Here is a 26,096-nt window from a genome sequence, read left to right as displayed (position 1 = left end):
GGTTAGCTTCTTTGTGACTTTAAAGCGCTAGAGTTAACATCTCATTCATAAACATGATTTCCCGGGTGTCTTCCAGCTAATATTTGACATTGTGTAGCTTTTTCACCTATGACAGAAGTGTGGTGAGCAGGGTTGTCATGATTTATCTTAAGCTTAAAGACCTTTATCTCTCTTTCTTGTAGCTTTACCTTCCCATTTTGTAGTCTTCAGGTTTGTAGCCAACATACTTCACAAGTCTCTCCACTCCCTCCTCTGGGGGGCCATGCCAGTTGGGCCATGTATCTGGACACAAAGCCTTGTATCTAAAAAGACACATCATTAGACACAGTACAGTAAGTAGGAACATGTACTTACCAGTACCCACAGTTCTCTAGCTTTGGTATATTGCATAGGGCAATATGCTTTAATATTTCCTGTCATTCGTCTGGGAACCCTCACTAGTCAATTTTGATACAGCACCATTTCCATATGATTGAATAAAATTGAAAAGGCCATAGACTATATGCAGTCCATCCACCCCATTGTGTGACCTGAACTTTGGCCAATGAGTAGGAGGGATACATACAGAACTCGAACTCCCTGCATCGGTTGAGCTGCTCAGATTTTCTTAGCTAGTCAAATATTCATGAGATGCCTCATAACCAACATTAGATTTTCATAGATTCTCATGCTGCAATAAGGATTGCCATAGCAGGACAGACATTGCATGCATACGCATAATAATGCAATTTCTTATGCAGTCTGGTAATTGAAGCAGTAACAGTACTGAAATGTTTGCATGGATTCCCATGGCGCTGCCTTGTACATCTCATAAATCTGCACTCCTGCAGACAGTGCAGCTGTCACCATCACACCTCTATTGAAGTGACCGCTAGCATTGCTCCTGAGAAGGCTTAAGATTGTTTATGGCATAAAAAATGCATGCTGACACTCAGTTAGCTGTATTTTGTTTACATCGTAAAAGGAAACAAACAATTAATCCAATTCCCTGAATGGCGTAGTTCTGTCAGTATAGCATTTTAGACAATGTTAAAGAATAGGTCCCTTTCAGCGTTGTCGCAGGCTGAGGAAAAGAAAGACTGAAGTCGCTGTTTTGATTTAGGTGAAAGGGTGAAGGAACCTTAAACATAAAGTGTGGGTTTGTTGAAAGAGTGACTCTAGATGTCAGATATGGAGGCTGAACAGATAAAGTTTGGAGTGCTCCACTTCCCCTGGATGATGTAATTCTCACCAGAGTGGCTGTTTCCCTTGACAACATTTGAATAGAAGGTTGGCAAAAAGGCAAATGACAGCACCTAGCACAATATGGATCCCCAGACCAATGGCTGTGTTGCTACTGGGGGAAAAGCTTGAACTATGCCTTTCATAAATGCCTAGACTACCCTGATAGAGAAAAGAAATAGAGTTCATGGAGTCTTCAGATTCCCTCAGACAGCAGCCAATGAGCACAAATTGATGCATACACCAGGAAAGATTTCAGAAGATGCAATAAATATATCACTATATCATCTGGTTGACATGTCCAAGGGGTCCAGATTATGATCTGCCACCCAAAAGCAAGATCTTTTCCGTTTTAAGAAACAAGTTTTTGAAGAGGTTGTTCAAATTACTTTCAGGATGGTCTGGTAATCAGGTTGAATGTTGAAAGAGCCATACTCTAACAGTCTGAGTTAGATCTTGGCGTATTGGACGCTCCATCACAAACGTGACGACGTATATCCTGTAACCTGTATTACTAATGTTTATATGCTATGACACCTGTAATACATTTGCAAGCCCTAAGTCTTTAGCAGCCAGGCAGTCAGGTGAAATGATTGCAAATTGTGAAGCATAATCTTACCATGATCCTTGGTCTGTAGTCAAGGATTTGTTCTGGACTGAATCAGAATGTCGACGCACAGATGCTAAACATCTGTGTACCGGAACTGCCTGACCCAAGCTTATGCTATCAGAATCAGACTTAACTTCTCTTTCTTATTTTTTGGAGACGTTGTGGGAGGAGAAAGACTGAAGGAAACGCATATGCAAAGATTCCTGACCAAGAAATTGACAGAGATTCTCCCGGTGTTGCTGGGTTTTACCAACCTGATTGTGAAGAGTGGGCTTTTTGCATTTTGGGGAGTGACAAACAGACATGGGAGGGCTGTGCCCCACTAGTTAAAAATAAATTTCAGCTATCTCGTATTAATTTCCTTCTTATAGGAATCCCAATTGTGCCTACTTAGAGCATATGTCAGTACAGTCTGCAGACCCAGAAAATACTCCACTGACAGTTTGACATTGAATGCCTCCATGCTAGGTTTTATGAGCTTCTTGTGACAGCAGCTGGAATTTTGTCCTGACTTATTTTCCTAAGTAGTGGAGAGTTTCATTTTATCCATCGTGATGAAGACCCTCTAACTAGCAATGGTGGGTAGGAAGGCTTTCAGTGCTAATCTTACTACCCTCAGTTCTAGGACATTGAAGTGAAGTTGTGTCTTCTCTGGAGAATTTAGCCCCCTGGTGGACAGATCATGTAGCAGGGCTCCAAATCCTTAGAAAGATTCACCTGTGGTAGGATGAAATTGAGGGTCCAAAGAATAAAGGTTGAGGACCTGCACAAGTGATGTTAGTTTGTCATCTCTTTCTTGTGATTGATAAGTTTTCAGGACAGCTGTGCAGATGCAAGAGCCCAGGATCACAGTCTGTTGACTTATGACAATCATTGATTGACTTGCAACCAGCTTCTGGACAGATGTGTGGTGATGCTTACTACCTGGTGTGTGCATCCGGAAAACGGATCCATGAAAAGTCAGCCATGCAGGTAGGGAGTTTCCTTACAGTCAGCTGCCACGAGTGTGCTTCACATGAGATATGAATTTGGTGAAGACTCTTGATACCAAAAGTACACTGAGTTTTGGCCTGAACTGCAGGGGATGACCATTGAATTGAAGAACCTTCTTGAGTTTCCGATGGATCAGTACATACAAATAGACATCCACCAAATAGAGAGATGCTAGGATGTCGATCATGTTGATGTGATATAGAAAATCAAGGAGGGAAATTATCTTGAAGGACTGTTTCTTAATAAACCTTATGAGTATCCTGAAGTCTAGAATTAAATGCCATTCTCCTGGGTTTTTGCATACAAAAACACATGAATAAAATCCCTGTTTGCACTGGGCTTTTGGTAAAGGCTGAATAGCCGTTTTCCGAAGATAATTTAAATTCATCACCTTTAAGGTCTTCATATGTAGATGGTGCTATTTTCTCAGTAGTGTTCGAGGAGCCCTGGCACAAAGTTCTATTGCGTGACCATGCAGGATGTTATCCACGGTACAATCCCTGTACTTTTCCTCCTACTGTTATGTTTGGAGAGGGGAATATGCGGCTTGAGAAGACGGGGGCGTCAGGATATGCTATAAAATGTGCAATAACTCTTCTGGGCCCATGACTAAGGGAAGAGGTGGAAACCCTGACTGATTAGTGTAACACAATGGTCGGTAATAGGAATAGTCATCATTAGAATCACTGGGTATCAAATAAATATCCAAATCATGAGAGTAAACTGAATCTTGATGTTGGTCTTCCCCATCTTGTGCATCATCCTGTGAACCATCTGAATCATGGCAATAAAAAGCCTTAATTTTCTATGTCTCTGGACTTGAAGAGTGCTCTTCAAGGATCTTTGGGGTCTACACCAATGTCATTTGATTTGTTGAAATGGTCTAAATGAACATGCTGTAGTCCAAAGGACTCTGAGACATCAAAGAAATCTAATTGGCCACGATGCAGCCATCCCCTGTGGTGTCATTAATGAAGTTGTCATCAACGAAATGATTATCAATGGGGTCATGCATATCTCTGAATTATTAAGCTTCAATCTGACAATTGTGGTGCCTATATTGACATGCCAGTGCAAACTATCAGTGTTTTATTGATGAAGGTACCCTCGTCAGGTATGTTTGATGGCAGGTGTAGACAGTTGGTTGATCAAAGAAGCATTAGTGGCCTTGGATAGTTTTTTTGTATATGTAGACTTACTAAAGGTCGCCAAAGTCAATGGTTGAAAGTTTTGAAGTTAGAAGTTTATGAAGTCAGAAGATTGAAAAGACATCGATATAGTCTTCGATTTCTTTACTTTTTCTGTGGCCTGAATACCTGCATAAGAAGTCTGCCTTTAGAGATATTTTCTTCTGAAGATGAAGAGATCTTGTGTCTCAGGCTTTGGAGATGTTATTGCTGAAGATCTCACAAACTTTTCATTCATCAGCCACATGAGTTGAACACTGAAGGCACAGCAGGCATTTCTTGCAAAGCTTGTCTTGTTAGATCTGCCTGGCTTGATAGGATAGGCAAGGCTTAAATAAGGCTCTAATCTTGGAGGGAATGTCAGCCACAAGAAAGACTTCAAGAGCTAAAGCAATCGCCCAAAAGGCACTAAAACAGCATTTTCTTCTTTTAAGCAGAGATAGGTGAAGTCCCAGGGGCTGGAATGGAAAAACAAAAAATTAACCTCATCCTTGCAATGGATATTTTCCTCTGGTGCTGGGCCCCCATGCAAATGGGTGTGGTCATGACGGAACGGTTCCGTCATGAGCACAGCTTGACCGATGCTCATGACGGAACCGTTCCGCCATTAGCAGCGAAAAGGTTAAAGGGAAAACATCACTATCAAGTGAATTGCAAAGTTATGGGAATTCTCTTATTATAATCTTGACTTTGGTAGAAATTCTGAGCAGCTCAGGGAGGAGTTGGTGGCTCTGTGTCTCTCCACCTTATTGGCCAAAGTTGGGTAGCACATTGAGGTGCATGGACTACATTATAGTCTATGGCATTTTCAATGGTATGTAAGTGTACGGAAACATTGCTGTATTAAGTTTGTCTACCGAAGAGTCCCAGCCTGACGACGGAGAATAGTCAAGTATTTGAGATATGAAAGATCACATTTTGGAAAATGCATGGGTCTACGAGCAGCCAAGGGAAGAACTACACAACATGACAGTTCATAAAAATCCTCAAGAGGCACATAACTTAACCCATATGTTAATGGCTGCAAATAAAGATTAGTCTCAGAGTACACCTAAGCCCAAATACCAACCTACCACCTCTGACATCATAAAAAAAAACAGTAAAAAAACAGTTGTAGTGTTATAAAGAAAAGACATGTAAAGAGGTATAAACTACTAACAGGAGCTCATTAAAAATCCACCACTGATTAGAAGACTACGTTGGATCGATCACCAAATTCATGTAATGAAAAAAATCAAAGGTTAATTAGGACAACCACATTCAAATAATATTCTTTATACTCCCCAAAGCTCATTCGCTTAAAAGTCCTACTTGTCTGATTAGAAGTTGGCTTAGCAGATTGAATGACTATTTCTCAGGAGGTATTGCAACAGATTTAAACTACTGCCACTGGCTACAACAACAATGACTTCCTCATAAAACTGAAACATAAAGCACGTTTGAGAAATTACCTTTGTGGTGATTCTGGTAATCATGGTCCTGATCCAAACCTTGGAAAAGGAATGCCTCCCCAAATGAACCATTTTTATTCTTAACTACAGAACCTTTTGGCCAATAACAGAAGCTTTCCACATCCACAGACCAGTATCTATTATTAGCTCTCCTCTGCCTCATGATACAATTTCGTTCTTACCATCAAAATCTTTCATCCCAACAACAGAATCTTTCCCCTATAGACAGATCTATGGGCCATATTATCAAACAAGGGCGATACATTATCGCCGCTTTTATCGATAGGAAACTACCGCTAAAGCGGCGATAATGGGCTTGGTAATATGCACTTGTAAATTCCCATAGAAGCCCAGGTTCTGGTGTTTACCTGGGCTTCTATGGGAATTCACAAGGGCTTATTATCAAGCCCATTATCGCCGCTTTAGCAGCAGTTTTCTGCCGATAAAAGCGGCGATAATGTATCGCCCTTTCTTGATAATATGGCCCTTTGTCCTTTATTTGCCATCCTCACTTTCTTGGACATATGAAATAATTAGTGGTCTTTACCAGGCTCAAGGCACAAATAATTCACCAGGTATGTATGTCATGTGTCCTATTTCCTCTCACAAGCTACCAAAAAGCACAGTATCATACACCTTCTTTGTACACAACACAAAATAATTCTAGGATCCTAACATACAACATTAAACATTTCCCATTTAAATTAGCTTTCAGCCACACTCTCTACCTACCATTTAAATGAACTTTAGCCTGTTAACAATTGGGCAAAGACTAAAGCGTGGCACTAGCTTCAGTCATATAATATAACATAGCATAACATCACATGCGTTATTACCGGCATTCAGGACTCATGTAGATTACTTTTGTGTTGTGGATGGAGGAGGCAGAACATACAAGAACCCAATTGTCTTGAAGAAAAGCCGTCGGAGGTCGTTTGTTGGATGCGGGGGACAGCGGCGAGTGCGAGGCTGGCTGAGCAGAGCTGGCGGGTGGGGTTGTAGAAGCTGAGTCTGCTGTTCAGGTAGGCTGGTCCGGCGTTGTGGAGTGCTTTGTGTGCGTGGGTGAAGAGCTTGAAGGTGATCCTCTTGTCGACAGGGAGCCAGTGTATGTCTCTCAGGTGGGGGGTGATGTGGCTGCTGTGGGGGACGTTGACGATCAGTCAGGCGGAGGCGTTTTGGATGCGGTGTAGTCGTCGAAGGTGTTTGGCTGGGATTCCTGCGTAGAGTGCATTGCTTTAGTCCAGTCTCCTGCTGATGAGGGCCTGTGTCACAGTTTTTCATGTTACGGTCGGGATCCACTTGTAGATCCTGCGGAGCATGTGGAGGGTGTTGTAGCAGGAGGAGGAGACAGCGTTGACCTGCTTAGACATGGAAAGTGAGGAGTCGAGGATGAATCCGAGGTTGCGTGCATGGTCGGTGGGTGTTGGTGCTGTTCCCAGTGTGGTTGGTCACCAGGAGTCATCCCAGGCTGAGGGGGTGGGTCCGAGGATGAGGACCCCCATCTTGTCCGAGTTCAGCTTAAGAGGGCTGCTCCTCATCCAGTCGGCGACGGCCTTCATTCCCTTGTGAAGGTTGGTTTTGGCAGTGTGTGGGTCCTTGGTGAGGGTGTCGTCGGCGTAGGAGATGATGTTGAAGTTGTGATGGCGGGCCACTTGTTCGAGGGGGGCCATGTAGATGTTGAACAGTGTCGGGCTGAGGGATGAGCCCTGGGGGATGCCGCAGATGATGTCGGTAGCTTCGGATTGGAAGGGTGGGAGGCGGACGCTCTGGGTTCTGCGGAGAGGAAAGACGTGGCCCAGTCAAGGGCCTTCTCTTGGATTCCGGTTTCTAAGAGGCGTGTCTCTAGAGTGCGATGGCAGACCGTGTCGAAGGCGGCCGACAGGTCCAGGAGGATGAGAGCTGATGTTTTGCCGTTGTCTAGTTGGCACCTGATGTCGTCTGTGGGGGTGATGAGGGCTGTCTCAGTGCTGTGGTTTCATCCTAATCCGGATTGAGATGGGTTCAAGATGTTGTTGTCTTACAGGTGGCGGGTCAGTTGCTTGTTGACGATTTTTTTCGATGACCTTTGCTGGGAACGGGAGCAGGGAGATGGGCCAGAAGTTCTTGAGGTCCTTGGGGTCCGCCTTGGGCTTCTTGAGGAGGGCATTGATTTCGGCCTGCTTCCACCTTTCCGGGATTGTCGCTGTTTTGAAGGAGATGTTGATGACCTTCTGTAGTTGGAGTGCGATGGCTGCGTCTGCTTTGTTGAATACGTTGTGTGGACACGGGTCTGACAGAGACCCTGAGTGGATGGAGTTCATGACCTTGCGTGTTTCGTTGTCTTTGACGTAGGACCCGGAGGTCAGGCGGATAGCGCTGGTGGTGTTCTCAGGGGAGGTGGAGTCTGGCGTAGTCGGGCGGTCGTGGTGTTGAAGCTGTCGTGGATGTCAGCGATCTTGCGATGGAAGAAGATGGTTAGTGAGTCGCACAGTTCTTGTGAGGGTGGGATGTCGTTGGCATTGGCGCTGGGGATGGAGAGTTCCTTTACGACGCTGAAGAGCTCTTTGCTGTTGTGTGCGTTGTTATCCAAGCGGTTTTTGAAGGAGGATCTCTTGGCTAATCTGATGAGGTGGTGATGTCTGCGGGTGGCGTCCTTGTGGGCTGCGTGTTTGTCCGGTGTGCATTCGTGGAGCCATATTTTCTCCAGTTTCGGGCATGCGCGTTTGGAGGTCTGGAGTTCATCGGTGAACCAGGTGGCTCTCTTGCTGGCGTGGCTGTTGGAGGGTTTCTTGAGTGGGGCGAGGGTGTTGGCGCAGTCGTCAATCCACTGTCTGAGGTTGCGGGCTGCGGTGTCTGGGGTGGTGGGGTCGCTGGGTGGGTTCTGGGCAAGGGTGGTGATCAGCTGTACTTCGGTGACTTTTCCCTAGCAGCTGCGAGGCAGCTGTTAGGTGCGGTGGTGCGTGGTTGGTTTCTTGAAGGTGAAATGGATGCAGTGGTGGTCGGTCCAGTGGAGTTCGGTGGTGTGGTCGAAAGCAACGTGGGTGCTTGTGGAAAAGATGGGGTCCAGCGTGTGGCTGGCGGCATGGGTGGGTGCGGTGACGAGTTGTCTGAGGCCGAGTTTGGCAAGGTTGTAGATCAGGGTGGCGGAGTTGGCATCGAGGTGGAAGTTCAGGTCCCTGAGGAGGATGTAGTCCATGGAGGTGAGTGCGTGGGTGCTGGCGAGGTCGGTGATGGAGTCGCTGAACTGAGACCACGGTCCGGGGGGTCTGTAGATGAGTGTCCCTCTGAGGGTGGTGTTGGGGTCGGTGTGGATCCGGAAGTGTATGTGTTCGGTGGTGTTGAGGGGGTAGTCTGCGTGGGTGGCGACCTTGAGGGTAGACTTGTGGACGAGGCTATTCCTGAGAGTGATCTTGCAGCCGTCCGGGATGGCTATGGCTATGTCAGGCGCCAAGGAGTCGTTCCACCAGGTCTCGGTCAGGAAGGCCACGTCTGAGGCGGAGGTGTCGAGCAGATCCCAGAGCTCGACTGCGTGTTTGCGTGCGGAGCGGGTGTTGAGGAGTATGCAGCGGAGGTGGTTGGGTCCAGTCATTGGAGATTTGTTGGTTCTGCCGCAGGTGAAGCTGCAGGTGTGGCAGGAGAAGGGTCCGTGGGTCAGTCTCGGGGTGGCCTGGAAGCAGGTGTGGTTTAGGCCGGCATTGAGGGCGTGGAGGCTGCTGGCGTTGTAGTGGAGTCTGGCGTTGTGGCGTTCAAGGGGTCCAGGGGTTCTGGCGCTGGGAGCGGCCCAGGCGCGGACGGCGCAGACAGGCTTGCCTTAGGCGTGCCTTCGGTAAAGAGCCCACAATTGCATGGAAAGATTCTGATGAGCCACATTTACATCTGGCAAGAGGGCCGAAAGGGATTCTTCCCACTAGAAGCAACCTTCAACTGACAATACAACACATTTCCCCTGGACACAAATATTTCCATATGATGCTCCTGTGGAAAGTTTGGTGGAAATAACCAGGCAGGGAAACTGTTTACTCAATGCATTCCCCACCTGCCTGGCTAGAAAGGGATTACTTTCCTAGGCGCCAAACGTGGACCAGTCAGGGGTAACGGTCTAGTTGTTTGGAAAGACCCGCCCCCTCCCTCCACTATATATGACTATCATCAGTCGTCCGCGCAGCGTGCGGGCGCAGCGGGCGCGCCGGCGGCGTGCCGAAGGCGTGCCAAAGGCAAGCCCGTCTGCGCCCGTCCGCGCCGGACCCGTGCCTAGGGCCGGAACCCCTGGTCAGATGGTTCTAAAATCCATTCCGCGGCAGGTCTACAACTGCAATACCTTACTGACGATGGGCGGTTACACTGATACAAAAGGCTGCGTTAACATCTCAATGGAACATGACCCGCAGTCCCTCCCTGATTATTGTGACAACTGTAAGCAGACCCTTCTCAAGGTACTTTAGCAATCCTTACCACCCCCCACGGCCTCGCATATTACGACAGAGGAAAAAAAGCCGGTCATTGTTAAATGCATGTTACTTAACGCCAGATCCCTGGTAAAACACAGCACTGAACTGGCTGAGCTCATTCAGGACTCTAAGATTAAGATTGCTATTATAACCGAGTCCTGGACAGATGCAGCATCAGGCCCAGATATTGTCATTGCCACTCCTCCGGACTATGTCTGTCTCACGCTGAACAGAGAACGGAAGAAAGGCGGAGGGCTGGCCATGATACACCATAAGTCACTCAGAGGGATAGTGAAGCCTGGCATAACTGATTTAGATGAAGCATTTGTCTTCAACTTCATCCTCTCTGACCATCAAACCCTTAGAGGCTGCCTACTTTACAGACCGCCTGGGGCTAAAGCACCTTTCCTCTCAGCTTTGAGTAGCTTGTTAGAAGAAGCTATCTGTGCCAACTCCTTCACGCTACTAGGGGACTTTAATTTTCACCTAGAGAATGGCTCAGACCCAGACACTCAGGATCTCCTGGATTTGTTACATGGGGTGGAGATAAAACAATTAGTCAGCGGCCCGACCCATAAGGCAGGGCACACCCTGGATGGTATCTTTTCAAACCATCCTAACCTAGAGGTCTCGGCAGTCCAGCCGGTCTCTTGGTCGGACCATGCGGCAGTCCATTTCAACATTACCTTATCCCCCCCTACCAGACCCAGCAAGGCCGAAATCCCCCCCAAAAGGATTAGGAAATGGAAAAACATAGAAGGCAAGAAATTGGAGGGCCTTTTGAAATCCTCTTTAATGCCCACCTCTAGAAATGTGGAGGAAGCAGCCACTGACTACACGAGCTGGCTGGATGCCACCTGTTTGCAATTGGCGCCCCCAACCATCCATCATTCCACTCGCACAAGCCCCTCCGCCCCGTGGTTCTCAGAACAAATTAGCGACCACAAAACTCTTTGTTAAAAATGAGAAAGATTGTGGTGGAAAAACTATAGGGAAGAGGATAAAAAACTGCTCAATGCAGAGCTGAGAGCTTACAAGGAAATGATCCGCCAGGCTAAATGTGAGTTCTTCTCGAAACGTATCAAAGAAGCAAATAACTCTCCGAAGGAATAATTTAACACAATCTCCTCCTTGGCAGCCCCCAAACCAGTAGAGATACCACCTAGTCGCCAACAATGTGAAGACCTAGCTAATTTCTTTTTGAGTAAGGTAGAGAAGATCTTTCATCCCCTGGACAGCCAAATCATGATCAACGCCTCAGACTTTACCCCATAAATGCAACCCGAGACCAACAGGAAACTTGATATACTAGAGAACTTCTCACCCATGAGCGAGGAGGAGGTATCGAGTCGGCTAACGAGGATAAAATCAGGCTCCCCTCATGACCCCTGCCCCGCCACGATTGCTAAACTAGCCCCCGCCACCATCGCTTCAGGACTCACCCCCCTGTTCAATGTCACGGTGGACAGGGGGGAATTTCCCCGGCGCTGGAAACAAGCCTCCATCTTGCCCCTTCTAAAAAAAAACAACCTAGACATAACCGACTTGAACAACTTTCGTTCCATCGCCAGACTACCCCTCCCAGCTACAATCATGGAGGGCATACTAAACAAACAGCTTAGCACCTTCCTGGGATCAGGAGAGATGCTGGACTCTTCTCAACACGGATTCAGGGTGGGACATAGCACAGAATCGGCGCTGATTAAATCAACCGAAGACATTCGAAGGGTGCTGGATGCGGGGGGCAGAGCCGCCCTGATCCTGCTGGACTTGTCAGCGGACTTCGATACGGTCCACCATAAATTACTGGTGGACCGATTGAGGGCCTGTGGGATTCAGGGAAAGGCACTTGACATCTTGAAAGCCTTCCTATCCGGCAGGACTCAGTCGGTGGCCTTGGGGGACTTCGAATCTGAGCCTTTTGTGCTTCCCTGCGGAGTCCCACAGGGTTTATCCCTGAGTACGACTCTTTTTAATGTTTATGTCTCCACCCTGGCCCCAGTGATTAGATCCTTCCGATTTAATCTTACATCCCACGCTGACGACACGCAGATTGTTGTGTCGCTGCGTCCGGGAGAATTGGACAGCACAGCAGATCGGTTCAGATGCTGCATGCAGGAGGTGAGCAACTGGATGGCAGGAAACTGCCTTAAGTTCAATTCTGCAAAAACAGAAGTGCTGCTCTTTGGGTCAAGAGACAATTTTTGGTCCCCGCGTTGGTGGCCAGAGGAAATGGGGTCTCCCCCCTCTCCGGTGGCAAAGGTAAAAAATCTGGGTGTTTTGATGGACGACTCTCTGACCTTTAGGCCACAAATCAGTGCTGTGTCCTCGGCTACCCACTACATGCTTAAAACCATCCGTAAAGTCCTGCCATTTCTGCCGGTGGAACATAAGAAGACAGTAGTGACCGGACTGGTGATGTCCCGGTTGGACTACTGCAACACTCTGCTACTGAATGCCCAGAAGGGACTTTTAGATAAACTTCAAATCCTGCAGAATGCAGTAGCACGTCTGATTACGGGCACCCCCAAGTTCGCCTCAGTTTCTCAGGAACTTGTAAAGCTGCATTGGCTCCCAGTTTGCAAAAGAATCGTGTTTAAGTCACTCTGCGTGATTTTCAAGGTGCTGCATGGCCTGGGTCCCCAATGCATGACCCCTCTCTTCTAGCGGTACATGCCAGTGCGAGCGTTAAGATCAGCCGAGCAGGGGCTGGCTGTAGTCCCCAGAGTAAGGAAAGTCCACTGGGGAGGCAGAAGTCTATCCCTGGGGGCAGCCAAGGCATGGAATGCGCTGCCTTTGAGCCTCAGACAGATCCCCGATTTGCTCGACTTTAGGGAGGCCCTTAAAACATGGCTTTTTACACGCTAACTCCCCCGCCCGCGCCCTCTAGCGATCGGTCAGCGCCAGGACACCTTCGGGTAACAGTGCGCTTTAAAAATGTCAAAAATAAATAAATAATTCCTTATCAGCTAGGCATTGCCATCTGGTGAAAGCAGGTTGCAGATCAGCTGCCCAATCTAGAGTGGTTAATTGGCCACCATTTCAGATGGCTTTGGCTCAGTGATTGACATCCCAAACTTTGAGGTAAGTACAGTGCCCTCAACATGCATGGAACCCACACTTTTCCAATGTCTGCCTTTGGTCATCGAAATGCCACCTTTACCAATAACCATACTCTACATGTGCTTACCCTGGACCTAAACCTACATCTGACAAATTTGGTATCACATAAATAATTTCAGAGACTCAAATGAACAGAATCTGTCTTCATTGGGATGGAATATTTGTAAACAGTTTGAAGTTAACTGCAACTTAAGAAAACACAATTGAGTTATCTTCCAATGTTCATAGCTGGTTAAACATATATGAGTAGAAAGTTATGAAAGCTAAATAGACAACTTCATATATACGTAAGAATTGTCATTGAAAATAATGTTCTTCTAAATTGGACCATTTTACTTTGTATAAAAATGTATTCAAAACTTGTAGAAGTGGACATCTTAGAATTTATTTTTAATCTAGATGGATTTTTCTTAAACTCAAGGTGGTTGATTCGTCAATTAGCAGTTATACTGAAAGTATTCTTTGCCAAGGAGTCCTAGTATTTAAGGCTTGTTAGGTTGCAATACAAACCAACAGTGTCAGAACTTGAAATAGAAAGAAACAATAACTTATTTATATATTCAATTTGTACATAAAGAACACAACACAGTCTATTCTAAGACCATATCCAACCTATTGTAAGTGAACTGCACTAGCTGAATGTTTTGTCTGAATAAGAGTCAAAGTTGTAACAGTGCTTCCAAATACGTATGCATATTATATGTACAAACACCGTGGAGGCATAGTATCATAGAGCTATTGTTGCCTCCCATCAGAAAACAGGTCTGCTGGAGCATGATTAGGTTACAAATCTCAGTATGGACGTCAGAAATAATCTTGTTCATTTAAGCGCGGTTGTAGCTGAACATCATATGTATTTCATGACAATATGCAGCAATAGAAATGCAAATTGGGTCCATGTGCCAATTATTGATTGGGCTTCTAAACCATTCTTTTAGGACAATCACACTAAACATTCCCTTTGGCTGACATACATTCCTATACTCACTGTGAAACCGTATGCACGTCTATAAGACCAACACAAATTCCCCCATTTCTTGCAAAACCCATCATAAAAGTTGATAACTCAAGAGCTTACCTTTGTAAGAACAGTTCATACTTTCGACGATAGGCAAATCCAGCTCGCCTCACACGCAAATGCTCCATGAGTCCTAGATACTTCACCTGGTGTCGAACCAGAATATCATCAAATTTACCTACAGTCAGTAGTCAAGCAAACAAAGCAATTGACAACAAGTCTTTGATTGAAGTGAAGCATCTAGTCACAGTTTTTGACTTCACCATTCCACAGACAGGAAATTCAACTAAAAACTTTAGACTGCCTAAGTTCCACCTGACAACTGCACCCACTCATTTTACAAACAGGCACAACAATATATAGTGTTTGAGAATAGATAGAGGGAAATAACTTTTGACACAGTATAACAATATATTCTTATGCATAGAAGCAACAACAAAAACAAACTAAAATACACGTACACCACTTTTACTAAATTATAGCATAACAGAGCACAGCAACCAAGGTAAAGATGAAGAATGTGGTTATTTTAGGTATGTGATAGCAGGTCACTTCCACCTGTCATTTTCACCTAAAGACCTTATTTACAGTTTTGCAGGTGGTATACTCCATCACAAACGTAGCAGATGACCCGTATGACTGTATTTCAAGTACTCGATAGCCTATGCCACTTGTAATATAGTGTACAGGATATCTGTCACATTTTGATGGAGAATCAACTCGACACACCCTTAATAAGTTCCCAAAATTGCACCGGCTGGGCTGAGTCACAAAATGACTGCGCCTTTCCATTACGAAATGGAGGCTATTACAAATGGATTAAGGTGAGTACTGTCAAAAGCAACTTACTTCATTGATACAGCAACATAAATAACCTTTATGCTATAGTAAAATGTCTCACTGTTCATATCAAACCATTTTGACATTATAAAGCATCAAACAAATAATGGTACTGACTGTTTTGTATTCCATATAGCTACCTTATATAGGTGCAGGTAAAATCGCAACCTTTCACCCAAATTCTTCTCTACATTACATACATAACGGTTCTTAGGCACTGACCTTTTACCTATATATAACACTGCATTCAGAATGCAGGTTTTTCCCTAGTTCGAATCTCATACATTATGCATGAGGTTTCTTGGAAGCAAAGCAGGACTACCATCTCCTGTATAATATCCCTGTATAAAGTTCAGGCCCGACGTCATCCTTTAGGCCGACACAGTAATACAGCAAGTTAGGACCCCTGGGGAGACCTATGGGTATACATACATCATGTCTTGCTTAGAAAGACAGAGGAGACCCTACGTTCTCGGCTGACACACTGACCAGACGCGCTGAGGTTCCTGCATGCAGACAATCCAGCTCGCAATGGTCTAACATGCCTCACGGGGTGTCCAACTTGAGACCAGGATGGGGTCCCATATTCTCTCATTCTCAGGTAATGGGGTTGACTGGATCCTGGAGGGATTCTTCGCATAACACCTACACAGATGCTAGGTACATTTAGGTATATTTAGGTACATCTAGTTAGGGAGACATAGTAGGAGTAGGCCCTTTTATCATGTGTTTTATATACTTGTATGTAGTCATGATTATTGCAAAATGGTAGAACTGTACCATCCCTTTACTTTCGTAGTACTGCTAATCATTTATCTCTACTACTGTCTAATGGTTGTTGCAGCTCATCTACTCTAAACTAAAATAACAACTGTTCAATAAATACTAATTGAAACACCCAGACTGTTTATTCTGTGTATCTCTGAGACAAAATAGGTGAGCACGAGTGACTGACTGAGCGAAAGGTAGTATATTGTTTCCACAATCCTGGGGGATCAGGGTTGTCATGTTCTGGGGTTGCCAGAAACTATTCTCTCCCCGCTAAGAGGAGATTCCAGTGGCACTGTGAGCTAGCTGATACAGACAGGTCAACGTATCCGGTGGGGGCACAAAGAATCAGTCCACCACCAAACCCACAATTCATGTTATCCAAACGTGCAGATCCTGTATAGGTAATATAGGAACTACACAACAACTGTTCATTCCCTTCCCCTTGCAGAAGCAAATGTGTTACATGTGTCTACCTTATGATATCATGTCATGTCTACATTGTGATTGCCATCACCAATTCACAGTATACCTGGGATTCCACTACACAATTACTCATGATAACAAAAGACTAAATTGTTTTTTAGTCAACAATGGTCAAGAAGAGTGCAACAGTTAGTTTGGGGTAGCAACTGCAGTTAGACCTAAAGAACTACTCATGACTCCTAGGGACTGCTATTTAACCTCTCTTTAACAGTCTACTAATTATTTTAAAACATGTCATTATTTTTACTATTTTACCTGCTGTGTGTTTGCTATCCAAAGAGTGATTTAAAATGCATACCTGTTGCATTTTATTACTCACTAAAATATCACTGGGGTCAAAGAACGTGGGTTTTCACCTATGCATCCTCTGTGGTGTGGTCAAATTATGGCACAGAGTAAACTGAAAAGCGATCAGAATGGCCGTACGGTAGTGTGTATATATATATATATATATATATGTATATATGTATATATATATATATATATATATTTGACAGCAAACGTCCTTTACCAAGGAGGAGCGACTTTTCAGCTGGTGCCGGCGACGAGCCAAGGACTGTTTTATTTTGCAGCAAAAATAATGACGCCGCACTCTTCTCGGGTAAATTTCAAAGCGATTTATTCCAGCTCAAAATACTTCCTTCACCTACGCGTTTCGAACAAAACTGTTCTTGATCACGGTAGTTACAAGTCCGTCTTTAGTTTCAATTATTTATACCCAACACTCCACTTTGACAATTAAGAGGCATTGTGGGTGAGGTAGTTTCAACTCGGCTTGGTTAAAGCCTTATCGATGTCCTTGAACAAGCGTGAGGCCAAGTTTGATGTTTTTAGTGGCGATTAGGTTAACGCCTATGTCAATTCCTCTCCGGCCTTTGCGGCCTTTGAGTGCCCCATTACCGTGTATTTAGGAACGAGGTGTACATATAAAATGTACCCTGTGTTTTTATTGTTTATTTATAGCTAAGTGCTATGGATGAAATTTTGTTATATGGCTTATAGGTTTGTTTAGGATTTAGGACTCCGATACTGACATTCATGATGCAAGATAATTGCGGTTATTATGACAAGCATATATTTCATTCAATTCAATATTATGCTGACACAAGATATTTATACATTTTGAAAATAATGTACTAAGTGGGCCTACAAGTCTACATTGTGTTGGCAAAGAAAATTATTCTCGTAATATTAAAGTTCTTATTGTGCTATTCAAATCCATATATTATTTCTATCACTATGAATTGGATTTGTTTGTTATAGAATTGTCATGTCGGTTGCATGTTGTGTATCATAACAGTTTTGATTTTGCACAGTTTTTGTTAAATCTCCTCGGCATATTAATGGAAAAAAGGGGACATCATTCACAGTTTTTACTGATATAGTTGGGCATGTTGGTGAATTGTTACTAATGTACATACAGTTCCTCGTCTCCGTTCAATCCGTTCGGGACCTTGGTCTTAAATCTGATTATAAGCTTCGATTCTAAGCGTCTCAGTTTTTGTAGATTTCCTACCCTCTCATGTTCTGGCACCATTGCAATCCCTGAGTATTTCATATTTTGCCATGTTTTGTTCTTGTGTTTCGCTATAGCATAGGTTTGATCTTTGTTTTGTATAGCTCTAATGTCCTCTAACATTTAAGAGCACAAATGGTAGACCCTATGTAGCGTTTGCCACAGTCACATTCTAACAAATAGACAACATAGTGTGATTCACAGGTGATCTTGTTTTTGATTTCAAATATTTGTCCTTTTGGATCATGAAGAGATTTTACATTTCTCCCAACTTTGCATGCTTTGCATTTGGTGAATCCTTTTTGTCTTTTTTGTAGCCAGGTTTCCTCTTTTTTGTCAATAAAGTGGCTATTGACTAGGGTGTCTCCAAGGGATGGGGCTTTCCTATACGAGATCAAGGGTGCGTCGCCAATCATTTTGCCGGATCTTTCTTTAGCACGCTCCAGTATTTTGTCACAATTTTCCTGATTTGTACACTTTCTTTGGAGTAAGTTAGGATGAGACGTGGTTTTTCCTCTACGTTTTTTACTTTTTCCATGTTATTGTCAATTAGAGTGTCTGTTCTTGTCTTTTTTCTGGCTCTTTGTTCTCCACAATTTATAGTCTTTAAACTATATCCTCTTTTGATGAAACGTTGTTTGGTTTCTTCAAATTTGTTTTTTATTTCCGTTGGTTCTGAACGGTTTTGTTTCATCCGTAAAAATTCCCCATACGGTACATTTTGCTTTAGTGAGACAGGATGGAAACTAGTTCCATGAAGGATATATATCGCCAGTAGGTAGTTATAGTTAGGACCATGCTTCCATAGGAAAGCATTTTTTTTTACTTACCTATATCGCCGTTTGACGAATCTTCACAAAATCACAAAAGTATCCAATAGGAATTTTAGATACGACTGCAGCCTGAACCACTCAACAAAATTACTCAAAATTTGGCAGAATGGTAGCTGTTGGTTCAAAAAGTGAACTTTTTTCCGAATTGCAGTAGATCCGTTCAGTAGTTGCAGAGTTATTAAAAGGAATTCAAATTTGTACATATAGGGATGTGGATCCTATGTATCTATAAGAATCATATTTCCCATGCTGAATCTGATTGGCTGCCAACACTTCCTGCTTGAAGAGTTGGGACTTGGTTTAGTAAAAATAAAGAAAAGGGGCAGGGTAGGCCTACCCTGACCCCCGAGGCCTCTTGGGGTGGAGTCCCAGAGGGACCCTGCCAGGGCAAAAACACATTTTTTTAGTTCTGCCATGAATGTACAATGGGGTTGCGAATCTGCGGTAAGATAATAAAACATATTAGGCACAGGTATGCGTGCAGGGAATCAGATCCAAACACAGCTCCTGCAAGCAGGCAACAGCTATTTAACACAGCTCCCTGCTTGCGGCATAAGAAATGAGCAAAAAGAGGCAGAATAAAAGTCGGAAAAAAGCAGAAAGATTCAAAACAGAGGTCAGAACACATACATATATATATATATATATATATATATATATATATATATATATATATATATATATATATATATATATATATATATATATATATATATATATATATTATATATATATTACCTACTGGCGGTCACGAGTAGGTAGTTATAGTTAGGATTTTTTTCAATGCAAAATCTCAAAATTCTATTTGGAATAACTTTGGCGCCAGTTGACGAATGTGCCTAAAAATTTCCTCAAATTTGCCTCGCAGAGCTCCGGCCCTTCCTTGAAAGTTTGAGGGGCATTCGTGAAGCGGGGGCCGAGATAAAAGGGGGGTCCCAAAACGTGTTTCCCCATGTTAATTTCCATAGGGCGGTCAAACTCACTTTTAGCCCGAACAGCTGAATGGATTTCCACCAAACTTGGCAAAATTGTAGGGACTGGTAGCCCGATGTGCCTTTGCTATGTCTCAAGATATGTGCTTCAGTGGTTTTTGAGTAATTTAGGTTCAAAAAAATATATATATCTATGGCAGCGCCCCGGTACGGCACCGGGGCGCGTACCAGGTGCGCTACGCGACCTGCGTGAGGAAAGCTGATTGGCTCTAGGGTGTCTGTAAACATTCCAAACATTCCGGAGCGGCCACCATTTGGTGTCTCAGTAGAATCGAGACATAAGAGGTGGCAAAAAAAAGGGGGAATTGAACATAATGGGGCGGGGTAGACCCCCCCCCCTTGACCCCCTAGGTTTGATGTGGGGGCCATAAAAGGGCCCCGCAGGGCAAAAAAATAAAAAAATAATTTAGATTTTCGCGGGGGGAGCGCCCGGTACGCGCACCGGGGAGCGCACCGGGGAGCATACCAGGGAGCATACCATGGGGAAAAAAGAATTACAGTTTAAAAAAATGTAGCTGTTTTAAAAAAAATCTTTTTGTTGGTTTTTTTTTTATTAAGTACCTACATGTAGAGACTTAGGGGCAGATTTACAAGCCACTTGCGCCTCTTTTGCGTCACTTTTCTCATGTTAAACGTGACGCAAAAGTGGAGCAAGGGGCTTATAAATCTGCCCCTTAAATTGTTGTTTTCCTCTCACTCCACTCCCACACTCACCTTCTTTCAGTCCCCCTGCTTTACTTCCCTTCCCCTCTCCCCTCTCTTCCCTTCATTCGCTCCCTCAGTAATTCCTCTTCTCTCACTCACCTTACTCCACTTCATTCACTCCTTCTCTCATTCCCTCTGTCCTCTCACTTTCTCACTCCTCTTCCCTCATTCCTTCTGTCTCACCCTCACTCCCTCTATCCTCTCACTCTGTCACTCCCCCTTCACTCACCCTCACTCACCTTGCATTCCTCACTGTAATCAACTCACCTTTACTCACTCCCCTTCTGTCATTTGTTCCATCAGTCTCTTTCTCCCTTTCATTCAGTCATTTCATCCAAACAGTTATGCAGTACACATTCATTGAAAAAAACACAATATGTAAGGAATATAGCTCTTTTTGGAGAATTGGAGGTAGTTCTAAAAAGAACTGGTTTTTTTCTTCTTTTTTAGTTTTTACATTTTTTGTACTTTTTCCGAACGCTTTTAAATTTTTTGGGTATTTTTTTCAGAACAAAAACAAAACTAGGGAATGCAAAACTGCTCAACAGGAGCAAAAAAAAGGGGAAAAATTAGGGCTGAGGGGCGCAGCGGTGTTCCTCTCTCTTTCTAACAATCAGCTCAATGCTCTGCTCCCCATAACAGAGCAGTTGGTCACACTGCTTACAACGAATTGTAATATCTGCAAAAACAGGCTGAATATTTGGGATCATCACTGCTGGTCTTCCTCTCACCGATGATGTTGAAGCTCCGGTGGAAGTGGAGGGGCCATCGGGTGGTGGATTGCGAGCCAGGGCCCTGGTGCTCTCCTGTGCATAATTAATCGGGTGCCTCCTCTCAACATGCCTGATTAAAGTAGCACTCCCGAAACTATACTTCTGGGTGGGATCCCCACGTGATAGGACAGTGTCACAAATTTTACAGGTGACTTTGGCTGCATTGCATTTTTTCTCCCCCTCTGGAAAAGAGAAAAACTTCCATATGAAGTGGTCCTTCACTTTTCTCTGTGGGGGGCCTCAGGCAGGAATCCATCCGAAGAGTCTGAGGACTGGTCCTGGGAAGGGTTCTGGGAACCAGACATGGTTGAATTAGATTTTTTTGCAGGAACAGACAACAGGTTGTGAGGGAAATGGGTGGGGTGTTTCCCTACTTGTGAAAAAAAAACTGTTATTAACCAATGAAAAGTGTTATTTTCAGGTCACATGACCCGACGCGCTTACGCTACGCGCCCAGGGGCGCGTTGCGTAAGCGCGTCGGACACCTACGTTGCGCGATCGTATTCGCTCGAGTGCTTCCGGGTGCGCTTACGCCATGCGTATCACGCGGACGCGGCTACACGATACGTCACGATTATGTTTTCGTTCGCGATATTGGCGCTTACGGGACACTCCCCGTGCGCGCCCCGGGGCGCTTCATAAAACTACGCTTTCCGGGGCGCTCACCGGGGGCGCACCGGGAGCCATCCAAGGCAAAAAAAAATTTCAAAAAATATATAAATATACAGAAAAAAAAATGGCAAAATTGTAGGGACTGGTAGCTTGATGTGCCTTTGCTATGTCTCAAGATATATGCTCAAGTGGTTTTTACGAAAATTAACTTTGAAAAAATATATATTGGCCTACATTGGGCTATATATATATGTTAGAGCCCAAATGTAGCCCAATGTAGCCCAAAGATGGCCATCAGAGACAAAAAAAAACACAAATGTAGCCCAAATATCAGCCAGATGTAGCCCAAATATAGCCCAATGACAGAATGTCCCAGAGTGTTCTAAAGAACAACTAGAGCGCTAACAGTCTTACATCTAAACTGAGACTTATAGTTAGGAATTAGCATTTAAAAAACCTTTGAAATTCACTGAAAAAAACATAGGTTTCACACCAGTTATAGTTAGGAATTAGCATTTAAAAAACCTATTAAATTCACTGAAAAAACCATAGGTTTCACACCAGCTAACTATAACTGGTGTGAAACCTATAGTTTTTTCAGTGAATATATATATAAGCTCAGTTGAGGGAGAACAGAGCACAACGCCATTGGATTTTCAGGGGGAGATCAAGTTGGCACACATGATAACGCGACAAAGAGGAAGAGGAAGATCCAATGCCTGGGGGAGGGAACAACGTCCACCAAAAAAACCCCCGACAAACCAAAAACCAGAAGGGGTGGTAAAAGAAGTAAAAGCAAAGCGAGGCAAAGGAAAACCAAAATAAAAGTCAAAAAACAACTGTCCGTACCCAACATAGTGGTAAATCTATCAAATAAACAACTCTCGGACACCCATCTAAAACTTTTAAATAAAGGTCTCTCCTTTTGCCCGACAAAATCTATGAACGTACCGAACGCACGCATTGACCTCTACAAATTCTGCAGAAAGGTGAAACTGAAGAAACACTTTGCTGAAAGAAATCGGAATATCAAGAAAGCCCGTGTATCTCAAACACAAACTATATCAACAGTTACACAGAAGGATTTAACTGCTATGATAACCCTGACATCGATCAAAGAAATCCCCTCCTGTAGCCAAGAGGATAATACTATTACACCGGAAATGGAAATTAACTTTTGTGAAGGCATTGGTCTACCGACCAACATGAGTGGGAACAGCGGTCTAAAAAGGAATTCCAAATTTTGCCCACAATTACCACCTGGCAACAAAGTCGACTTGTTCCAAGAGCTTATGGTTGAGGAAATAATGAAAATCTCAAACATAACCAGAAAAAACGGACAAACTAAAAAACATAATCTCTCCTCGGAAGAACAAAAGGCAATGATGGATTTAAAAAATGATGTGTCCATAATTATAAAATCTTCTGATAAGGGGGGCAACCTCGTTATCCAAAATGTCAAGGACTACATTGAGGAGGCAAATCGACAACTCCTTAACCAGGAACATTATGAAAAATTGAGCACTAATCCAATGGAGGAGTGGACTAATGAATATCATTTGATATTACTAACCTGGAAGGATAGGGGTCTACTGGATTTTGATGAATATAGTTACCTTAAGACCAACAACCCAATAATGGCAACCATATACTTCCTCCCAAAAATTCACAAGTCACTAGACCATCCACCAGGGAGACCCATTGTGAGCTCAATAGGGTCCCTTTTGGAATCCACCTCCAGATTTATAGATATATTCTTGATGAACTATGTGACCAGCTTACCTTCTTTTTTAAGGGACACCATGGATTTTTTGCAGAGAATATCCACAGTTGTATGGAAATCAACTTATCGAATGGCAACCATCGATGTCACTTCACTTTACACCTCAATACGTCATGAGGATGGTATTGAGGCTGTTAAAGAATCCTTAATGACACGATCTGTAAATTTCCTAGAACACTCTCAAATGTTACTGGAGATGCTCAAATACTGCCTGACCCATAATGCATTTCTGTTCCTGGGGGAGACGTATCTCCAGAAGCAGGGGACAGCAATGGGGACATCTTTTGCGCCCACGTACGCGAACATCCTGATGGGGCAATGGGAAAGTGAGGTGCTGAAGAGAGATGATGAGAACCCGGATGGGCCAAAAATTAAACTTTGGTGTCGTTTCATAGACGACCTATTCGTCATATGGGACGGAGATGAGAACTCATTGAAAGCATTTACTGAATCTCTGAACCACAATCGATTCAGTCTAAAGTTCACATCGACGATCAACTCTCATTCTCTAATATTCCTCGATGTAGAAGTTTTTGTTAAGAATAATAAACTCTGCTCGAAAATCCACAGAAAACCAACAGCATGCAATAGCATTTTACATGCTAACAGTGGACACCCGACAAGACTGAAGTGGAGCATCCCTTATGGTCAGATGCTAAGGGCAAAAAGAAACTGCTCCGAGGAAAATGATTTGAATGCAGAAATAGAGAATATGGGTTCCAGATTCCTTGAAAGAGGATACCCAATGGAGGTCATCACCATTGCAAAAAGCCGGATGCACCTGAAGAAAAGAGAAGAACTATTGTCCCCAAAAAATAAGAAACTCAGAAGAAACCAAGAACAGGAAACTGATCAGAGCAGTGAGATAACCAGACTGATAGTTGATTATGATAATCAAAGTCCACAAATGAGAAAAGCCTACAAAAAACATTGGCAAGTTCTTCGTTTGGATAACACCCTAAATGAGAGTTTGACGAAACATCCCAGCATAACATACAGGAAAACCTCCTCCTTGAGAGACATCCTAACACAAAGTCATCTAGTAGTGCGGGAGGAGAAAAAACAGAGATGGCTTACAACACCTGGCTTCTGGAAATGCCATAAATGTAAAGCCTGTGAACATGGGGTGAACATCAAATCTTATCTACTACAAGATGGCAGAAAAGAAACCATTTATGACCATATCACATGTGATTCTAAGTGTGTAATCTACAGACTTCAATGCCCCTGTGGCAAATACTACATTGGGAGCACTGTAAATAAACTCAAGTTGAGAATACTACAACATCTGAGGGCGATAAAAAACAAGGACCCGTGTTACCCAATGGCCACACACTTTGCACAACACCACCAGAGTGACACCACCCTCTTGAAATATTCTGGAATAAAACTGTGCAAACTTCCAGAACGAGGTGGTGACCAGTTACAACTATTAAGACGCCTAGAATCGAGAATGATACTCAGTATGGGAACTGAAGCACCGTTTGGTCATAATTTGGATGCCGAACTGTATGTACATCTGTGATTTGATCTTTTGATCTTAAGATAATTCAATGACACTTTGATTTCAAACCTGTGGAACCCTTAATAATGTGGAAAATGTTGTCCCCTTGATACTGGAATGTGTACATGTTATGATTAATTGATTCTGAACCGATAAATCATTTAGAATCCTAGCATCCCCTCCTGAGAAGATAATGAATGGAAGGAATGATGGTTTATAGTTCAATAATAGTTGGATGTTTAGAAGAGAAAAAGCTGGAAATATAAGTACTTCACATGAACTATGGTTGTTTGCACAGTAAGGTTGGTCGAGATGGTATATTAAGCTATATACGACAGGTAATGTGGTACCTTGATAATGACGTTTTATACTGTTTTGGAATTCATTCCTGTAGATATACTGTAGATACTTTATTGTGAACTTTGCAACAACTTATTAAGCTTAAAGACCTAAGTTCTCTTCTCGCAAAACTTTAGAAACTGACTGTTTCTCCACAAGTTATAACCATCTTTAACTCAAGTGATCCTCCAAATTAACACTCTTACAGGGGATGGATCTAAATGTAAATAATGATTTTTTGTACATACTTTATTTCATAAAAATCTTCGGTTCTTTACAAAGGGGTACTTTACACTAAATTTGCGCATTGACATGTAATAATAGACCATGAAACCTGATAATACTTTATTTTGAATGTATGGTCATAAAACTTTGTGGTACTTTACGTTAATTGTACATAGTTATGTATATACCTTTACAATTATTTGCGCAATGATATGTAAAACAGACCATGAAACGCTATAATACTTTATTATATATGGTCATAGATTTTGACTAATGTACTTTACGTTGATTGTACATATTTGTGTATATGCCTTTTAACATGTACTTGCCATGTATATACACCATGCTGGGTTGGGTTGGTCTAGATGACCATGGAAATGGTAGAGGGTACTTACACTATTTGCACTATATAAGTAAGGTCTAGACCCAGGGACTCTATGGTCCAGTGGAAGGCAGGAGCCGAAACGCGTAGACCGTCCATTTGATGCACGTTATCTTTTGCACTGGTGTGTAAATAAAGCGCTGAAATCCATCTGTTGCTGTGCCGTGGTCTTTACTCTACCTAACGTGGAAAGAAGAAATCTGTGGCTATATATATATATATATATATATATATATATATATATATATATATATATATATATCCAAAGAAGAAGCACTGGGTCCTGCTGGGATTCTTCTCCCGGGCCA

The 26,096-nt window shown here is 43.4% G+C and overlaps 1 protein-coding gene across 1 annotated transcript in view; it reads right to left on the bottom strand.

Moving 5' to 3' along the window:
- MYO1H (myosin IH) overlaps positions 1 to 26,096 on the bottom strand; it is a 655,926-nt gene that overhangs the window by 311,661 nt on the left and 318,169 nt on the right. The window contains exons 18-19 of the mRNA XM_086943103.1: positions 14,091 to 14,208; positions 189 to 302 (exon numbers count right to left, since the gene is read on the bottom strand). Coding sequence (XP_086799229.1) covers positions 189 to 302; positions 14,091 to 14,208 — 232 coding nt within the window. The remainder of the gene's footprint in view (positions 1 to 188; positions 303 to 14,090; positions 14,209 to 26,096) is intronic.

Source organism: Lissotriton vulgaris, chromosome 11 (assembly GCF_964263255.1).
Source record: "Lissotriton vulgaris chromosome 11, aLisVul1.2, whole genome shotgun sequence".
NCBI classification, from domain to species: domain Eukaryota; kingdom Metazoa; phylum Chordata; class Amphibia; order Caudata; family Salamandridae; genus Lissotriton; species Lissotriton vulgaris.
This window is presented reverse-complemented; position numbering and strand designations above follow the sequence as displayed.